Source organism: Rhinichthys klamathensis, unplaced genomic scaffold (assembly GCF_029890125.1).
Source record: "Rhinichthys klamathensis goyatoka isolate OS25496 unplaced genomic scaffold, OSU_Roscu_1.1 h1tg000035l_1, whole genome shotgun sequence".
Classification (NCBI taxonomy): Eukaryota; Metazoa; Chordata; class Actinopteri; order Cypriniformes; family Leuciscidae; genus Rhinichthys; species Rhinichthys klamathensis.
In genome coordinates this window covers 1,442,326-1,462,555 of record NW_026606583.1, presented here as the reverse complement: position 1 = coordinate 1,462,555, position 20,230 = coordinate 1,442,326, and the positions used below count along the sequence as shown (strand labels likewise).

Sequence of the window (20,230 nt, the reverse complement as noted above, 5' to 3'; positions counted from 1 at the left end):
ATTTGTTGAAGACAACGCTAGCTTGTTCCAAATGTGTCATGTGCTAGCCATAGTGGCACCAATCTGGTTAACATGCCCGAAGGGGGTCGTATACAGAATGCCCCCTTTGTTTACTCACGAAGAACTGACCTTTGTTTGCAAATCGGGATTCGCTAATTTAGATACATCTCTCCGGATACCCTGTCAGAGTCACTACAATGTGAATAAAAGCTTAAATTCAATCTGTTCATAGAGTCTCTTCAGAAAATTTGGACTAAACGGCTCAATTCATGGATTAGTTTTAAGATCTCTTAATGAAGTTTTTGAAGCGTCAGATTGGTATTGTTTAGCTGTCTATGGAAGGACAGAAAGCAGATTTCATCAAAAACATCTTCATTTGTGTTCCGAAGATGAAAGGAAGTCTTACAGGTTTGTGACGACATGAGGGTGAGTAAATGATGCCAATTTTCATTTTTGGGTGAATTAAGCCTTTAACTTCTGGCTTAATCTAAACCCTCTCTGTGAAACCAGGACTAGCTGCTATAATCTCAGGAAAATGAATGACATTTGACAAGTCACATGGGAAACAACTAGCAATTTTTTGTTCCCAGTACGTTCTGGGAAAGAAAAAAAGAGAACATTCATATTTGATTGCCATATGGAAACATTCCGTTTGCTGCAGCAGCAGATTGGAAATTGAATTGTGAAAAAACTGTAAGGGTACACAAATAAGTTTTTCTGTTTAGTGTAGATTACATGACGTGAGATTAGCACTTAAGAATTATATATATTTTTTTACATTCTTGTCATTCAAAATCAGTTTGCTACAGTATTTCTCAGAACCCACCCACTTATAATTCAGATGGAACAATTGTTCACTCACTATTGTATTGATACTAATTTCTCCTTTATCGGTGCCAAAACATACTGTAGACATGCAAGAATTGATTTATAGCAATAAAAGAATAATAATAAAACAAGATTGACGAATCATCAATTTGCATGTAGTTTCCCCAAGCACTTCCCAACAGGAAGGCCAATAGTTCAAATTAATACAGCTGAATATAAAGCATATTAACCCAAGCTTAAAACATCAACAACAAAAATCATGTGCATTAAATGAGCACATTGAATAAAGAAATACTTTGAAGTCAAATAGTGCGTCACCACATTATATAGCTTATGTTTAGCAAAAACTTATGTGCAAACAGTACAGAGCACTCAACTGAGCTTACATTCATATCCAGATTCATCTATACAAGTAAACAATTAACATTTATATGTTCAAGGTACACTATTTTAACATTTATTAAAACAAAAAATATATACTTTTGTAAAAAGCACAAATGTAAAGTGTGAATGTAAATATGACTGGAATTCACCTTAAATCCAATGACATGAATATACCCACTGAAATCCACCCACAATACCCTCTTCCGATGTTTTCAATAACTGTAACTAAATAAAGCTAAGGTACAAATATAAAAATTGGGTGGTAAAATACTGATTTAAAACACAAGCATTGCCTTAATAGTACCATTTGTCTTTATATAACAAACACATCTACTCATTCTTCCCTGTTCAATATTCAAAGGACAGCCTTTTTCTTATAAAACTGCCTATTATTAAACCATAAATCTATCCTGTCTGCCATTCCAACAGGATATTTTCACCACTCTCATTAAAGAAATTAAAATTGAATTTACTCGTATAACAATCACTTTTTAAATTGGAAAATAAATGTATACATTTTTCACTGTTCAACAATAAAAATATTATTTTTAATAGTAAGGATGCTGAAGCAAGTACAACATCACAAGTGTTTTTAAAGACACAGTCACTTCTTCTCTCTCTCTCATTAAGTCATCACTGTCCCACCCAGCAGGACCCTGGAGAAACTGAGAGGCTGCAGATCAGGAAGTCCACTGGAGGAAGGAGGGGCTTCGGGAGATTGACAGGGTAGAAGGCTGAGCCTGTGTGTGTGGTGAAGTTCACTTTATTGGGGTCGGGGCAAGAGGATACATACACCTGATCCAAGCATGGTGGGCTAAATAAGAGGATAGGAAGAAAAAAAAGAAAAAAAAAAAGACATGATGCAAGGTGAAGGAAACCTACAAAAACAGTAGTGTTGTTCAAAGCAAAATGCAGTGACCACTCAGAACACCTCAGCAACCACATAGCAACACCCTGTCATGGTATGCCTACTTACACGTTCTCTTCACACACTCGGACTCTCTCACAGCCCTCTGGCGGATCTCTCTGGAAGCAGTAGCTGTTATTAGGCCGTGGTGATGAGGACAACATCAGGATACATGAGTTTACCTCCCCAACTGAGCAGGACAGAGCAGGGTCACAGTCAGTTAAAATCAGACAAGAATACATAGTAAGTTGTTTATAAACTTAAAAAAAAATGCGACAATATATTTCTTGTATGTTTTTTAATAGTTGTCAGTTCCATATACTAACATTCTATTATTATAATTAATTATCATTATGATTTGGTGAGTGAAACTAACCCAAACTGGTTTTAATAATATCAATTTGGTACATTACTATAATATTAAAGGTTAAAATTAACGGATTTGTATAGGCTACTTAATAATAATGTTATAGAAATTACATTTTAATAATAATAATAGATTTTATTTATAAAAGTGCCTTTCAAGAACCATTTTAACATAATTGTGTTAATGACAATTATGTTTCTACTAATGTTTTGAAATATAAACATTTAAATGGGAGCTGTCATAAAAACATTTCCAGACATCCCATCTCTCCTGGAAGTTCCGGGAGACTCCCGCACATTGATAGCAGCTCCGATGGCCAGAAATTATACACGATATCACTATTATATTTACCATTTAATAAGCCCTAATTAGGCTTATTATTTAGCATTTTAGACTTATTTTGAGCACAAAGTTATTCCTGTAAATGTAATTGATGCAAGTGTAACTGTTTAGTTAATTTTTTTTTTTTTTTTATATCAAGTTATACTTTCACCCATGTGATATAGTTAAGATGTGTGTGGGAATTACTGCTCTGTGGTTGCTGAACTTTTTTGGGAATGTCTAAAATTTTGTGCGCAACAAACACACCCTGTTCAAGCCCTGGTATACAGTACATACTGTACAAAAAGTAAAACAGTTTTACTTAGCTTGCAGCCCTCTGTTGGTGAAAATAATCACTACAAAATTGCTCTGGTAACCTGCAGAGTATGTGGGTCGGGCTTTTTGTTGTGTATTTGAGGGGTGTTTCTGATAGATTTAGTCGGGGACAGGACACCAAAAACCAGGATTGTCTCCGGTAACAGGGGCGTCTGTCCACCGTTATATACAGTGTGAGTTCGGGGAAAAAAAGAGACCTACCAGTATCAAGATCTAAAGGGCGCTGTGGAGTGCAAGATGTGAATGAAGATAAAGAGGACTGGGAAGATACACAAGAAGACTCGATCTGAAACCCACTCCTTGAGCTCAGGTGTGGAACAGGAGCCCTGTGGCCATCAGGAACCTCATATAGCTAAAAAAACAAACAAAAGAAAAACACAAATACAGTTACAAACGTTTCCAGTTGTGCAGGTTTGTAAAAAAACAAACCAAAAAAAACTGAGCATTTGGGCACGGTTATCCAGTTTAAATAATATGCAAATTAGCATGACATCAGCCTTCATAATCAGTTCAAACAGTGAAAAGTGTTAAGAAACTTACTCCACAGTGGTCAACAGGTGAATAATGTATGAAGACTTTCTCCAGCTCCTGATCTAGTCTCTCTTCACTGTGTTGCAGACGTGACGGCAGTCGAGTCAATGATGCAGCTGAGGACTGAGAAGACAGGAAACGCACACATATTGGTACTAGTATGATTACAAGGCATTTCAACTTTTATCTATTGGTTTTAAATTGAGCTAATGATATGTTTTATCCTTTCTATTGTCAGTGGCCACATTCTTTATTAACAGAAACTGAGTTTTCCTATGTTTCCTAAATTTGTATCCCCAAATTGTAGGTGAACAACAAACAGACTTTAAAGGCATGCAATACATCTTCAAATGTACGAATGATGAAAATTACCACATCACAGATATGACACATTTCATGCTCACAATTAAAGATGAAGTTAGCCAAGATAAGGGGGATTTGTTTGAATGTTTATTTATATGCAAGAGCATTAGACAAAAACTAAAAAGATGGTTTCAGTTTTTATATATTTTCAATCCATGCTGGATGTTCTGATTTAACTAAGCCTGGTATGTCTGTCTGTCTGTCTGTCTGTCTGTCTGTCTGTCTGTCTGTCTGTCTGTCTGTCTGTCTGTCTGTCTATCTGTCTGTCTATCTATCTATCTATCAGCAACTAGTTGTTCTCCAATGTGTTCCTGAGTGGATCCACTTTAAGGAGTTGAATCATTAATGCCCTGAAGATAAATGATGGATGTAACAAAGATGAAATTAACTAATTTAATAATTGATGATCTTTACCACGGAACTGTATCAACACTGGACTGACTTCAGCTGAAAAATGAAACTTTTCTTTTAGAGCTGCTGTACAAGTGTACAGCCAAATTGAATGTCTGAATAATTTTCCTGATATCACTTTAAAGATGACTTGACAATATTTATTGCTCATTTCATTGTCAGTGAGTACTGCAGTCTCCTGCATTGTTGTACATGTGTTTAATAAAACTTGTAGTAGCATTTATAATACAAAGTTTACAGTACCAATCTAATAAAGTGCTGTCCATGTCATGTGGCAGAAGGATGACCTTCAATTTGGTGCTAAAACATGTAGTGACGATAGTCAGAAAAACACCTTCATATCCAACTAAAACTAAACTGGAATTAGGAACCATAATACAAAATGAAATAAAAATCTGAAATTAATAACCCTGGATTGTGTGAATTCTGTTTGCAGCAGGCCAGCATGTGTTAAAGCAGAACAGCTTTTGACAACCACTCTTCCTGTTACATTTTGCAATCCTCCACACTTCCTCTAACATTTGTGTACATGTGTCAGAATATATCACTTGAGTGCATTTGAAGGCTTCACCCACAGACCACTAAACTCATTTGAATTTTATGAGCTTTGGTACAGCCAATAATGAGCCCCCTAAACTACAATACAAACAGGATCTTATTCTAATTGCATATGCAAAAATGTGTCGTAGCACACTGATTCGTGAAATGCAATCACATAGATTTTCACGCAAAAACTAGCTAGATAAATAATACAGATAAGAACTAAATGTTTAAATCTTTAAAATAAAAAGTAAAGGCTGTTTGCCTGTGCAAAACTCACTGTCACTATTCTAGGGTGTTGTCATTTTGCTAAGGTGTTGTAAGTGGCTGTTAGCATATTGCTTTGTTAGGAGTTCTGGGTGGTTGCTAACTAAGTAAAAAAAAAAAAAACGATGTCTCTATGATTTGATCCTTGGATATGACTGGGGTCCCTCCTTAAATGCAAGCAACATTTAGGCTCAGCCTCAGAAGTCACGCACATGGACCGAACGTCTGATGCATAAGGGACACAAAATTGGAAGTCGTCATCTGATTTCTACATGATTTCCTGGAGACGTGTGTGTCGCGTTCTTTAATGATCCGCCTGGAAACAAAGCATTTATGACCCCCTCATAAAAGTAGAAAGCCGTCGTGTTTACAACTGTGACAATGAGCACTTATCAGGATCAACTAAATGCTGGATTTTCAGAAGTATGTGAATTTCACAGCATAGTCAAGTCAAGTCAAGTCAAAGATATTTATATAGCGCTTTTCACAATACAGATTGTATCAAAGCTGCTTCACAGTATCAATCAAAACAACTTAACAGTCTTTGTTTATTACTGAAAAAAGACATCCAAGTTTGGTAGAGCTGTAGAGAGACATCCAAGTTTGGTAGAGTCGGGGCCAGTTCTCCTCTGGCGTTTATGAAGTAGAGGCCGAATTTACAGTAACTGTAAGATAAAAAATTTATATGAATGCCTGGCTAAATAGATGCGTCTTTAGTCTAGTTTTAAACTGGGAGAACGAGTCTGAGCAACAAACAATATCAGGAAGCCTATTCCAGAGCTTCGGAGCTAAATGTGAAAATGCTCTCCCTCCTTTGGTGGATCTGGATATCCTAGGAATGACCAGAAGCCTCGAATTTAATGATCTTAAAGAGTGCGATGGATTATAGGGCGATAGAAGATCCGTTAAATAGACTGGAGCTAAACCATTTAGAGCTTTATAAGTCAAAAGCAATTTCTTGTAATTAATACGGAACTTTATAGGTAACCAATGAAGTGATGATAGAATCGGTGTTATATGATCGTATTTTCTTGATCTAGTAAGAACTCTAGCGGCTGCATTTTGGACTAACTGTAGCTTGTTTATTGAAGATGCAGGACAACCAGCTAATAAAGCATTACAGTAATCTAGTCTCGAGGTCATGAATGCATGAACTAACTTTTCTGCATCAGAGACTGATAGCATATTACGTAGCTTAGCAATGTTTCTAAGGTGGAAAAAGGCTGTTTTTGTAACATATGAAATATGCTTTTCAAAAGACAGGTTGCAGTCTAATGTAACACCCAGGTCTTTTACTGTAGCGGATAAAGTAACAGGGCATCCTAATATGTTAAAGTTGTGCAGTGAAAGGTTTTGTGGACGGTTTTTAGAACCGATAAGTATTACCTCTGTCTTGTCTGGATTTAATAAAAGAAAATTACGCGTCATCCAATCTTTTATATCTTTAACACAATCTGTCAATTTGGATAATTTAGCATATTCATCTGGCCGTGATGAAATATATATTTGAGTGTCATCGGCATAACAATGGAAACTAATTTCATGTTTCCTTAGAATATTACCAAGTGGCAGCATATATATTGAGAATAATAAAGGGCCTAACACAGATCCCTGCGGCACTCCATAGTTTGCCGAAGTTATGATCGATTTTTCTCCATTTAAGTAGACGAAATGGTAGCGGTCAGATAAGTATGACCTGAACCAGCTTAATGCTTGTCCTTGAACACCAGTGTAATGTTGTAGTCGATCTAAGAGTATTGTGTGATCTATAGTATCGAACGCAGCACTAAGATCAAGTAAAACTAGTACTGAGATACAGCCTTGGTCCGAAGCTAAAAGTAAATCATTTGTGATTCTAACAAGCGCAGTTTCAGTGCTATGATGTGGCCTGAATCCAGACTGAAACTTTTCATAGATGTCGTTTTCTTGCAAGAAAGAGCCGAGTTGAGCGGACAACTTTTTCTAATATTTTTGACATGAATGGAAGATTTGAGATGAGTCTGTAATTTGCTAGGTTATTTGGATCTAATTGTGGTTTCTTAATAAGAGGTTTTATAACTGCCAGCTTGAACGTTCTTGGAACATGACCTAAAGATAAAGATGAGTTAATAATATTGAGAAGAGGCTCTTCTACTATAGGTAACACTTCTTTCAATAGTTTAGTTGGTATAGGATCTAATAAACATGTTGTTGTTTTAGATGAAGTGATAAGTTTATTTAACTCTTTTTGTTCTATGGTTGTAAAGCATTGTAATTGTTCTTGCGGGGTGATAATTGCGGCTGAATTATAAGGCGCGAGCAAAGATTGAGCGTTTACGATTGTGATTCCGATGCTTTCAATTTTCTCGGTGAAAAAGTTCATGAAATCATTACTACTAAACTGTAACGAGGTATTTTGTTCAGACGACGTCTGTTTATTTGTTAGTCTAGCCACGGTATTAAATAAAAACCTTGGATTATTTCGGTTGTTTTCTATTAGTTTGCTGAGGTGCTCAGCCCTGGCCATTTTAAGGGCCTTTTTATAACGTGACATACTGTCTTTCCACGCGATTCTAAAGACCTCTAAATTAGTTTTTTTCCATTTACGCTCTAAATTACGGGTTTCTCTCTTTAAAACATACGTAGTATTATTGTACCATGGTGCTATACTTTTTTCTCTGACATTTTTTAATCTAATGGGTGCAACAATATCCAATGTTCTAGAGAGAATGGAGCTCATAGTGCTAGTTAATTCGTCTAGTTCATCTGTTTGTTTGGGTTCAGGCAGCAGCTGAGTCAGATCAGATAAGCTATTTGACAAATGATCTATGGTGGATGGAAGAATTGTTCTACCTGGTCGATAACGTGGCGCAGCATGACATATTACAGCAGTATGTAATATGCAAGTTACCATGTAATGGTCCGTGACATCATCACTTTGTGGAATGATATCTATATCGGTTGGATCGGTTCCATATGATATAATTAAATCGAGTGTATGATTAAGACGATGAGTTGGTCCGGTGACGTTTGGCTTGACCCTGAAGGAGTTTAATAAATCTGTGAACGCAGCCCCTAACGCATCATTTGAATTATGTACGTGTATGTTAAAATCTCCAACAATTAATGCTTTATCGACGTTGACCAATAGATCTGATAGAAAGTCTGCAAACTCTTTTAGGAAATCGGTGTAGGGCCCTGGAGGTCTATATACGGTAGCCAATGCTAGAGATAATAGGGATTTTTTTCTTACATCTAAGAGCGTAACATTTAGCACAAGTACTTCAAACGAATTAAACCTATGACGAGTTTTCTGAGTAACATTAAGGATATCTCTGTAGATTGTTGCAACACCGCCGCCACGACCGATCAGACGGGGCTCATGCTTATAACAGTATCCTGGCGGAGTAGACTCATTTAGACCGAAATAATCATTTGGTTTAAGCCAGGTTTCAGTAAGGCACAGAACGTCGAAATTATTATCTGTGACCATTTAATTTACAATAACCGCCTTAAGCCTAGTTCACACTACATGATTTTAAAACGTCGGGCTGAACTGTGCGGTTCACACTACATGACTTGCTCTCTGTGAAATCAGGAGTGTTTAAGTTGTTGAGCTAGTTCACACCACACGACACAACGTGATTGAACCGCAACAGGAGGTAACGCACTACACGAGTTGACAACAACTCTGTCACCCAACAATTCTATCTTGTCTACAAACCACGTTTTGTCACGAAAAATCACGCGATAAAACGAACCGGAAATGACGCGAAACAGCACGCGCCAATACCCAGCGAAGAAGACGAAGAAGAACACAACAAGCGAACATGCCTTGCTCTGATTGGCTGTAGCTCATGACATCACGTGAGCTTGAGTCATGCGACAGCTCTGGATATCTAGCATGCTAGATATTTTTCTGGGCTCGGCGACGCGTCTGCGAGGCGTCTGCGAGCGTCTTTGATGCGTTGTTGGCTCTTTCATACTAACAGATTGGCGAGCGTTCATCGCCCGCTAATCCCCCGCGATTTGCACGCGATAACACCCTGACCTGTCGGCGAGCTCAACGATTTGCAAATCGGGCTTAAATCGGGCTTAAAATCATGTAGTGTGAACTAGGCTTTAGGTGTGAGCGATCTAATGTTTAGAAGACCTAGCTTTAGAAATTGTTTTTGTTCACTAATAGCGAGATTTTTTGTTTTAATAACAATTAGATTTTTTCTTGATCTCGCGGTAGATTTATAAACGAGGAATAGACACAGTTTCTATGCAATGTTCTACACTAGTATTAATATCAATTAAATTGGTGCAGTAGAGACTGTGATCTGGATTTTTGGTTACTAGTCAAACGGTATTTAACATCTTGGAGATGTTATAGTCTTTTTAAAATACGTCCAAGAGTTTTAAATGCTGGTTTGTTATTGTAGGGACATAGACGTTATATTTTCACGTGCCGGTCAGACTTTTGGGCGGACCTTGGCCAATGAATGGAATGGTGGAGTCCAGTGCCCGGTTGCATGAAACCTCTTAAGTGGTATGACTTAAAGGTATCCCTGAGGGGGAAAATCCCTGAGGCAAGGGACTTCTTTAAGAGCTTTGCAACAAACGTCACCCTTACCTAAGTGTTTATACTAAGCATTTCGCGATAGTTTCTGGCAAAACACGGTAATGGAGAAGCGGTTGCTATAGTTACGAAATCTCACACAATAAACAGAACATAATGGACCACTGACTTTTAAACAAGTTTAACATTTACTAACCTATACAGCTGTACTACAATATTTGAGTTATGGAAATTATTAAAGGCGATCTGACGGATGACAGAGCGTCCTAAAATTCGAGCACATCTCTATGAGTCCAGCTACGACACCCAAGGATGCTCAAAATCTTGCCGCGCCACTCAAATAGTCTTTCATAAAATTACATTATACTTGTCCAGCTCGCTGTTACTGTATTGTACTCACACATCAATGCCACTTTGCCTGTTTGGTGATTAGATTCACAGATTTTTTGCAGCCTTGAAGCACGAAAGGACAGAATGACGTGTTTGGTGTCCAAGACGTGACGCGGCTTGATGCCTAGTCCTGTGTGCTAAGCAGCTTTACTGTAGGTTACTGCAAACAAGAAATCTAAACCAAACTGGACCAAGGACAAAAAAAAAAAATTCTTGAAAGATGGGGGGAAAACGTCTCGGGTTACGGAACGAGACGCTGTGTCGAGAATCGACACATTGGGGAACGCCTTCAGAGTGATGTGTCTGAAGCCTGTATGGAACTAGTCCAATCTTGATTGGTGTTGCGTCATGACGTCACCCGTGATGTCGCATGTGACGGTGATGCGGAAGCTATAAAAGGATGCCGGATCATAACAGCGTCAGCTTCTGATTGGTCGAAGCAAGTCGTTCTCAGGAGCGCGAGAAGTGTGGCCGAGGGACGCAGCGTTTCGTTCCCTGAGGGTTACAATCGTAACCCGAGACGTTCCCTTTCGAGGGAACTCGTGCTGCGTCGAGAATCGACACATTGGGGAACGAAATGCCCACTGTGCCACACTGAGAGATATATGCCCTGCTGTGAAGCAATCTGGCACACTCAAGACGAGAGATCTTGTGTAGCCGGTGTAGAGGGCATTGGGCATAGTTTGCTTTGAAGCAGGGAAACCCTTCTCCAGCCCGGTGTAGCCTGCAGCATCACAGACCTCTTTAAGGGAAACTCCTGCTAGTAGAGCTTTAGAGGTAGCCACTCCTCTGGTTGAGTGAGCTCTTATCAGAAGAGGCGAAGGCAAGCTGCGTGCCTCGTAAGCTGAAGAAATTGTTTCTACTATCCATCTGCTGATAGTTTGCTTTGAAGCAGGGGAACCCTTCTTAGGTGACCCAAAGTGTTCTTGACATTGAATCTTAATCCCAAGCACCTTAGATGATTCAGAACAACATCTCAATGTTGAACTGCCATCTCCTCTGACTGAGTCAGAATGAACCAGTCATCGATGTAGTTGAGGATGAGAAAGCCTTGAAGTCTCAATGGAGCAAGGGCAGCATCCATGCATTTCGTGAAGGTGCGAGGTGACAGTGCTAGGACAAATGGAAGAACTCTGTATTGATACGCTTTTCCCCCAAAAGCGAACCTTAGAAACTTCCTGTGTTGGGGAAGGATGGATATGTGGAAGTAAGCATCTTTTAGATCTATCGTGACAAACCAGTCCTCGGACCTGATCTGACTCACGATAATAGGTATAGTTAGCATTTTGAACCTGTCTCTCCTCAGAGATCGGTTCAATACCCTGAGATCTATTATAGGACGTAACCCCCCATTCTTCTTGGGAAATATGAAGTACCGGCTGTAGAACCCGGCTTCCCTCTCTTGAGGAGGAACCTGCTCTATGGCTTCCTTTACTAAGAGGGACTGAACTTCTTGTTCCATGACCTGACCCTGCTCAGGGCTGACCAGTGTGTGCACAACCCAACTGAACTTTGGTGGACGATACTCAAACTGAATTCTGTACCCTTTTTTCCACTGTGCGCAGGACCCAGTGATATATATATTTGAAGATCTTTCCAGGTGTCTAGAAAATCTACTAGGGGGACCAGTCTCTCGAGATTGACCTCTGGTGTTATATTTGGGATTTCGGTGACCTGAAGCAATTGAATGGCAGGAACTAACAGATTTATTTTTTCTACAGGCCTCGTGAGAGGAAGTGAACTCGACAGGGCAGATATATCTTCGCGCGGACACTCCGATTTGCGTTCGCTGAAAACCGATGTGAGCCAAGGCCGTCTCAACATTATCAACCAACTCCCTCAGCGATCCCCATGAATGCAAGCGCCGCGCTGCCTCGACAGACGCGGGACCTGATCCATGGGTAGCGCGTGCCTGGCCTGATTCATCGAACAGGCACAGGCAGGAGCGGAGCATTCTCAGGGGCATTTGGTCACAGTTAGCACAGACAGCGCCCTCAAGACCTCAAGCCCTCAAGTGCATGCTCCACTCCCAGACAAACAACACAAAGCGAGTGTGTGTTACCCTCGCTCAAATAGCGCGGGCAAGGGGACACACACTGCCTATATTGTTTCTCCTTGGTCGCCATAGAAATATATATATATAACAGACAATACAACACCAAAAAAGACACACAGTCACACAGAACGCTTGAAGAACAGAAGCTAACGCTGTTATGATCCGGCGTCCTTTTATAGCTTCTGCATCACCGTCACATGCGACACAAAAAAAATTCGGCAGCACAGAAGACATCGCCGGTGACGCGCCATTTTCTGCCAAAGAGTTGCAGCAAGTTCCTCGGCTGCTTCAAGTTATCCTAAATCGATGTTGACTCAGCAGCACGCCAAGCCGGCTTCCACACCCACTCAGCCCCAGCAGAAAGCAGATCCCAAGTTTAAGCAGGGCTTCCACCCAGCGAAGCGCTACCCGTTTCCCAAGCGTTTCCTTCTAGTGGAGGCTTGGGAAGCCATTCCAGGTGTGTCGAATTAGGTTTTAGATACGATAAAAAGGGGTTACTCGTTCCAATTCACTTGCAGACCCCCCCGCTTCAGGGGTGTGACTTACACTTCGGTCTCGGATGCCAACTCTCATGTCCTCCAAGCCGAGACACAGGTTCTGCTAGCATAGGGTGCGGTAGAAAAGGTCCCCGCTGCCCACAGGCTTTTACAGCCTCTACTTCCTCATCCCCAAGAAGGATGGTGCCCTCAGGCACATCCTCGACTTGAGATTGAGGCAGTTCAGAATACTAACTTTGAAACAAATCCTCTCACAGATCTGCCCAGGGGATTGGTTTGTCTCAGTGGATCTGAAGGACGCTTACTTTCATATCCAGATCCGGTAGCACTGCTCCCTCAGGTCATCAGCTGAATGAGAGAGGACAGATGCTCAGTCTTACTCGTGGCACCACTCTGGCAGAACCACCCGTGGTTCCCGGGAATGGTTCAGCTGCTGTCTGCAGCACAATGGCCAATCCCACTGAGAAGGGACCTCCAGCCTCTCTCACTAAAGACCAAGAGATAACAGGAACGATCATTGTGTAAGCTGCCGTGCTACTGAGCATATGAGACGAGTCGACGCTATTGCTATTCAGTCGAGAAATTCTGACTCAAATGGCCTTTTAGCACAACTTTAATAGGCAGACGACCCTGCCGATTCTGGTGAGCTAAAAAGCCATTTGTCTGTGAAAAGCACAGAAGTGAACCAATCAGGCTTCAGTATTCTGAGAAAACAGTTTCTCCATATGCGTAAAACATCGACGCAATGCTCGTTCCCATTATCTCAGGGAACTGAGGTTATGTTAGTAACCGTAGCGTTTTTTCTTGCAACCTATGTTTCACTAAGGGAGCCCTTAACCTTATAACTAAGGGTTTTCTTAACTTAAGGGCTTTCATGCAACTTCTGCCGTCAGTCTGAAGGTCTGGCTACAAGAGACTAGCCAACATTTAATAAAACACTAAGTGCAAATAGCCTGCCTTGTTGGCAGAGGCTATTTACACTAACTTCGCCCACAATTGTATGGTTGAGACAGGGAAAATTTACAAAAGAAACCTGTTTGATAACGAACAGTGGCATGAGTAAGAATAGTGAATTTAGCTTTTGCTGCGACCGACAAGAGTTTGAATCCACCTTTTTCCGATCCCACTCTTCTCCGTTTTTTTATCGCATATCAGCTCAGAGAGGTGTTCATTCAAAATAATAATGAAGAAAATATTCGAAAAGTGGAAATAAGTGCCTAATGGGTATATTTAATTAAGGGTACCACTGGATGTGGTGCTACATGCAGAGCTAAAAGCCCTTGCCAACCAACTCCCTCTTCCTGGTATTCTGGTATACACTCACTGGATTTGTATTTTAACTTTGGTGATCTTGGTTAAATCGGAGATACCGTATCTTCTACTGTTTTATAATGTACAACAATACACTGAGATGCAAATAGTATCTGCCACTATTTGGATTAAGTATAAATAGAATCTAACACTATTTACACTTAGCTTTTTCACAAATATCCGCTGCCTTAATAAAATTAAACCACAATTAGACAAATTCCAAATAACTCAGTTTAATCTTATGTTCAGGTTGAAAAGAGAAATGGGGATTGTGAATGAGGAACCAGGGAGCATAGAACAGCGAGAAAGAGAGAATGATTGTGTGTGTGTATTAGTACCTGATGTTGGTTGTGCAGTTTCTCTTGGTTGCCAACTGGAAAACCTGACCTTTGCTTCTGTTGCAGTTGTTGTTTCAGCTTGGAAAACTTAGAAAAAAAAAACAGTGTAAGGACAAAAAAAGAGCAGAAAAACAGAAGACATTTTCTTACTCACATATACAGACCTATGTAGTGTGATATAGAGTAATACATTTTCCATGAGTCAACACACATGAACTTTCTATAGTTTCAAACAATTTCCATAACAGAATTGAAGTGGCATGTTTAATTTGATGTAGGGGTGGGCGATATCTCGATATTTAAAATACATCGAGATATTTTTTAAACACGATATGGATTTTGACATATCGTATATATCAATATATTGTTTATATTTAATTTCGCTGCTTTGCCTTCTCTGCGCTCAGTGCGCTGTGCTCGCCCCCGCCTCCTTGCTTTTGTTCCCCCTCCCCTCGCGTGTTGTCTCATTCAACATGGCGGCGCCCGCAACTAGCCCGGAGGCTACAGAACTCGTCTAAAAAAAATCGTCTTAAATGCTGTCTTACATGCACTTCTTGAGGCACACACGCACACTAGCAAACACACGCAAGGTCTCTCGCTCTCTGTCCCTCTCTGCCGTGCGCGCGCTACACGGTTTGAACATACATATTCACACAGCCTTTCGAAAAGTGGATAAATTTCCCGGGACAGGTTATTAAAAAGAATGACAATCCCGGTAAAACGGGACAGGTGGCAACCCTGGCCATTGCCGTCGTTGAATTATTATTTTTGTAAACAGGATTTTTTTTTTTTTTTTATGACGCAGAAGCACTTTGGACTACATGAACTGCCTACCTCTTTGCACTCCAATAAAAAAAAGACTGTGGTATTTGGCATATTTGTTTTTGGCAGTAGTTTTTGTTGGGTTATTTTTCCTGTAAAAATATCGAGATGTATATCGTATATCGAGATATAGCAAAATATATCGAGATATATTTTTTGCTCCATATCGCCCAGCCCTAATTTGATGTATGGCTTACCGATGAACCTGCACACATGTCCCTTCCATCCTGGAGATGTTCTGAATTTCCCCATGATGCGGAGCGTTTGTGAAATCCAACAGCTGTTGTTTCAGCTCCAGCTAACCATGCATGTGGTGTCTTTTACAAAAAATAACAGTCATCATAAATACATAAAACTACACTTTAAACATTTTATTTTGCTTAGACAGCAATTGTGTTGTGCTGCATTTTTGGCCTTATTTTAAAGTTGGCATGACATGAAAATTCACCCCATCCATTTTATAATTGCATGTTATAGATCTTATTGGGAACGATTGTATGTTTATTTGTTTGTTTTTTGACCTCATAATGTTTCATCAAAATGTCATAACTGGATCTTCCGGTGGAAATGACTGCTGACGTACATGTTTGCAGGACTTCTCCAATCATTTAGTCCACTTAAACCCTGCCTCTGCAGGCTTGTGTTCATCTGCTTCCACTTATGAGTGCAAAGCCCACATCTCAAAATCCAATCAACCAATAAATAAAATCAAGTATTTTTTTCTATTTTTTGATAAACCGTTACACGCGGATGTACATCACAATGCAAAAGAAAAGATCTTCTTGCCTTTCCTGCATGCTTTCATCCTATGGAAAAACAGCTTTGTGAACATTCCACTAAATGTCTTCTTGTTTCATGGATGAACGATTTTGGAACCAGGGCTGAAGCCACCATATCCCCCTAACAAATCAATAAGGATTTTCAACTAATGATTTGTTTAATTTTGCCTTAGGTTGAGTAAAATAAGACAATTCTCATTTTTGGGTGAACTAGTACAATCAGAAATTTTGTTATTAACCAGCATCACAAGCAAAGAAAATACATTTACCTTAGAGAGACTAATTTATAAGGTAATTTTAACAGTCTTAAGTCAACAATATAAAAGGAAGCATGAAATTTTGGCTCATATTATAAGGAACAGAAAACAGATGATATTTAAAAATAAAAAGCTAATGTGCCTACTTCCCTTCACAGCTGAGTTGAGGGTTAAAGTTCATAGTGATTGCAGTAAATCATAGGCTGTGATGTAATAGCCTAGTTTGTGCACACCACGGTACAGTGATGGTGTCCGAAGATACAATGGACCTCTGGTATTTACCATGGTACTGCATGGCTCTGTTTACACTGTTATTAACATAAGTCTTGGATGAGCCAGCTGACACACACTGTTGGTAAACGTATCCACTTGTGATCAGGGCACCTGAAACTGATGTTGATTCTAAGGCAGGCCCTGTTTACACCAGTCCTGGTATTAAGATGCGTTTTGGTTGGATCACAAGTAAACAAGGGAGACACATTCCTGTTTACACCTGGTATTTTAATCCATCTCTTTTGCCCACTTTCAACAACTTCTGTCCTGATTTCTTTGAGGGAAGAATTTTTTTTTAAGATCTTTAGATCTAATGGACAAAATAATCTTGTGCAATTTACATATGAATGCAGACAGACAATGGAAAAACATAAGGAGAGCATCAGCTTTCGTTACTGCTCTGATAGACAAGACCACACCAAACGCTGTGAGTGTCTGTTAGAAATCAGAAATGGTGAGAGAACATTGTGCTTGGTACGTTTTTCGTCTTCAAACCAAACTTGGGTCTCCAGCTGACAAAATTTAAATCCTGTCTGGCTAGGGCACTTCCCATAATGTTTACGCATTTTGTGGCTGTTCGAACGCATTCTACCAAATGAGCGTCTACACTACGAAAGCAATCCGGTCGAATGCGCTTTCGACTACCTCTGGAAGTGGTCGAAAGTGGACAAGCTCAAAACCTTTTAGACCCCGTTTACACCCGTATTTAGCGTCGTCAGCCAGGACATTGAAACAATTCACCTGTGTGGATTTATCTTCCCTGCCGTGTCTGCTGGGACTGTGTTTGTCTCCCACTTTGGGCCACTGGCCTTGCAAGTACGGCCCCACAATCGCATCCAAAGATAGTGTGCGCCGGATCCGAGTCTGCAAACACCACTCGGCTTTGGTCCAATCACCTGAGGAACCAAGAAAGCTTGTGTATTGAATAAAAAGGTTTTAGACAAAAAACCTGAAATCAAAGTGATCACTGTATATTGCATGGAGAGAAATCCAATGCTTAGGAGTTATCTATTCACTTCAATGAGGAAACATGCTTTTAAACATCTTGTTCTTATAAATGTGTGTATTGCAATTTGCAAGTTTCCTCCTATGTCCTCTTTTGTATTAAACTTCACTATTCACTGGTCTAGAATAGATCATAAAAGTTATTGAATTACTGGATATGAAAAAGATATAGTATACATTATGTATTACATACAATGGAATCTCTAAAATATGACAAAAAGATTAACCTGAATTTCACAATGTCTTAGCATTTAGATTGTCTGTCTTTTGCTTTAATGGCGATAACACTGTTAGCTGACACGAACAAAACCAGATCATGTTTTCCACCATGACTTGAGATGTTTCAAACATAGACTGTAAAAAATGGTTTCAAAGAGCATTTTGAGCTTCACTGGAAGCAAGAAAATGTGACATTTAGTACAAAGGAGTTCACATGATCAGTGTCACCAGTGTTGTATTATTTGATTAGTGAAATATCGAAAATATTTCTTCTTTATTCTTCTCCAAATGTCATAAAAATGCCTTGCTTCATAAAATACTTTTTTTTATCATCAAAAAAAGCTTCTTTATTTCAAGCTTTAAAGCCCAAACAGTTTAATGCTCAAATAAGCGTAATAAAACAATATATGTATAGGTTTAGATAGTTTAAAGCACATGAAAAAAAAAAAAAATTCTAATAATAATGTGTTTTCAAACTCAATCATTTCCTGTTAATCTTCAAGGACATTTAGTGGCTCAGATCATGTGTGATAGTCACTGATGTGTATTATATACTTCACCTGAAGTGATATTTGTGACGGCAGCTCCAGCTGCTTTGTGCAGTGTGAAGGGAACAGTAGCTTTAAGAGGCTGGAGACCTGATCCGCTCCTGGACATCTTCATTTCTCCACAAACACTCTGGCGTCATAGGCTAATACGATTCTTTTTGTCTGTGTAGTTACATAACAAAACTGCGTAGAAGACGACGCGTGCAAACATCTAGTTTCTTAACTAGACAGATAACTACAAGATATGCTTAATTATTCGTATAATTATACGAGTTGAGAGTAAGTTACTCTGCTGGTCAACAAATACCGACTGACTGAACTGAGTGAACCGAACTCTGCCTATCGAAACGCTCTGTCGGATCTTTCATTCAGTTTAGGAAGTGGGCGGATACCTTCCGAATTCGCCCTTTGATTGGCTAAAAGAAATGGCCATCCAGAAATACACCATATTAACATTAACAAGTATTTAACTTAAACATTATTTTGGCTTGATCTTAAAAATTAAATACAGTGCAGCAATTTTTTGCAGTGTATTAATTGACACCCACACAAAACAATAAAGTATTCTGATACTTCTATGCAAATAGGCTACTTGCCAAACTCTGCTAGAGTGCAGTAGGGCCTAGGCCTACTACAAGAAACCGCATAAAATAAAAGTTGTATGGCTTTGAGTCGCTTTTTTTTTAGTTCTGATGCCATGCTAGTGTACCGATGACAAAACTGACAAAAGCTGAAGCAATGATGTTTGATGTCATTGTCTTCAAATCAGTCGCAATGCATGTTGAATGTGTACAAGTGCAAATGAGATTAGTATGGAAGCTTGTTTCTGCCATGAAGTAACAAATAAAAAAAAAAGGTAAGTTGTGAGATATAAACTCGCAATTAAAAAAAGTAATTGCGACATTTTATCTCACAATTCGGACATTTTTTCTTGCAATTGCAAGTTTATATCTCACAATTCTGAGAAAAAAGTCAGAATTTCTCGCAGTTGCGAGTTTATGATTCGAACTTGCGACTTTATGATTCGAACTTGCGAGTTTATGATTCGAACTTGCGAGTTTATGATTCGAACTTGCGAGTTAAGCCCCCAGTGCTGACCTTTTTTCTCAGAATTGCGAGATACAAACCCGCAATTGTGAATAATAAAGTCTGAATTGTGAGATTTAAACTCCATTTGCGGAAAAAGTCATAACTGTGGGATGAAGTTGCAATTACCTTTTTATATTTTTTATTCCGTGGCAGAAACAAGCTTTCATAGATTTTAAAGTATAGTTGAGGGCATACAAAGCTTTGGTATGATTTCAGAATCAAAAGACTAGAAGAAGAAAAAAAATTATAACAAATTGTTCATTTCAGGTGAACTATTCCTTTAGATTCTTTCTTTGTTGTCTAATGTAGCCTATTCTGTTCAGTGCATTAGGCAATACTACACACTTATACAATAATATTGTATAATTGTTTTGGAAACTATTACATTGAATTGTGAGTAAAACGTTCATTTACATAATTAAACTGCTTTATATTTTTTTCATATCTACTGTATGTATAGAAGTGCATTTCTTCCAAGGGTGTAACAGTCCCGTCCCTGTGGGTGTCTTCAGCATGTATTGTTGAAGATAACCTTCCTCCAATGTCTGAAGACCAGGGAGTGCAATCAGTGGTGGTTTGCATAGGGTGGAGCTTGTGTGAGATAACACCTTCTGAATATGCCCATTTTTGCAGAAGAGCTGTTCTGTGGTTTGTACACTAACTTGTTTTTTTGTAATTTTTTGGGGTTTGAAAAGTATGCTTTTATTGTCTTTCTTTAAAATAAATGAGATTTTGTTATCTGTGGTTTACATTAAATTTTCATATTTTAGAATTGCAGATAATTTTAGGAATATGAATACTGAGAGACTTTTAGATCATGTTTCACATGAGGAAAATTGTGCGTTGTA

General features: G+C 39.1%; 1 protein-coding gene across 1 annotated transcript; it reads right to left on the bottom strand.

Moving 5' to 3' along the window:
- Positions 1–1,291: 1,291 nt before the first annotated feature.
- fam117ab (family with sequence similarity 117 member Ab) lies at positions 1,292–18,623 on the bottom strand. The gene is made up of 8 exons (XM_056245825.1): positions 18,306–18,623; positions 17,263–17,417; positions 15,410–15,529; positions 14,391–14,477; positions 3,684–3,797; positions 3,345–3,495; positions 2,189–2,309; positions 1,292–2,026 (listed from the first exon to the last, which is right to left on the bottom strand). The coding sequence occupies exons 1-8, from the start codon at positions 18,406–18,408 to the stop codon at positions 1,846–1,848; spliced, it is 1,032 nt and encodes a 343-aa protein (XP_056101800.1). The 5' UTR covers positions 18,409–18,623; the 3' UTR covers positions 1,292–1,845.
- Positions 18,624–20,230: the final 1,607 nt, after the last annotated feature.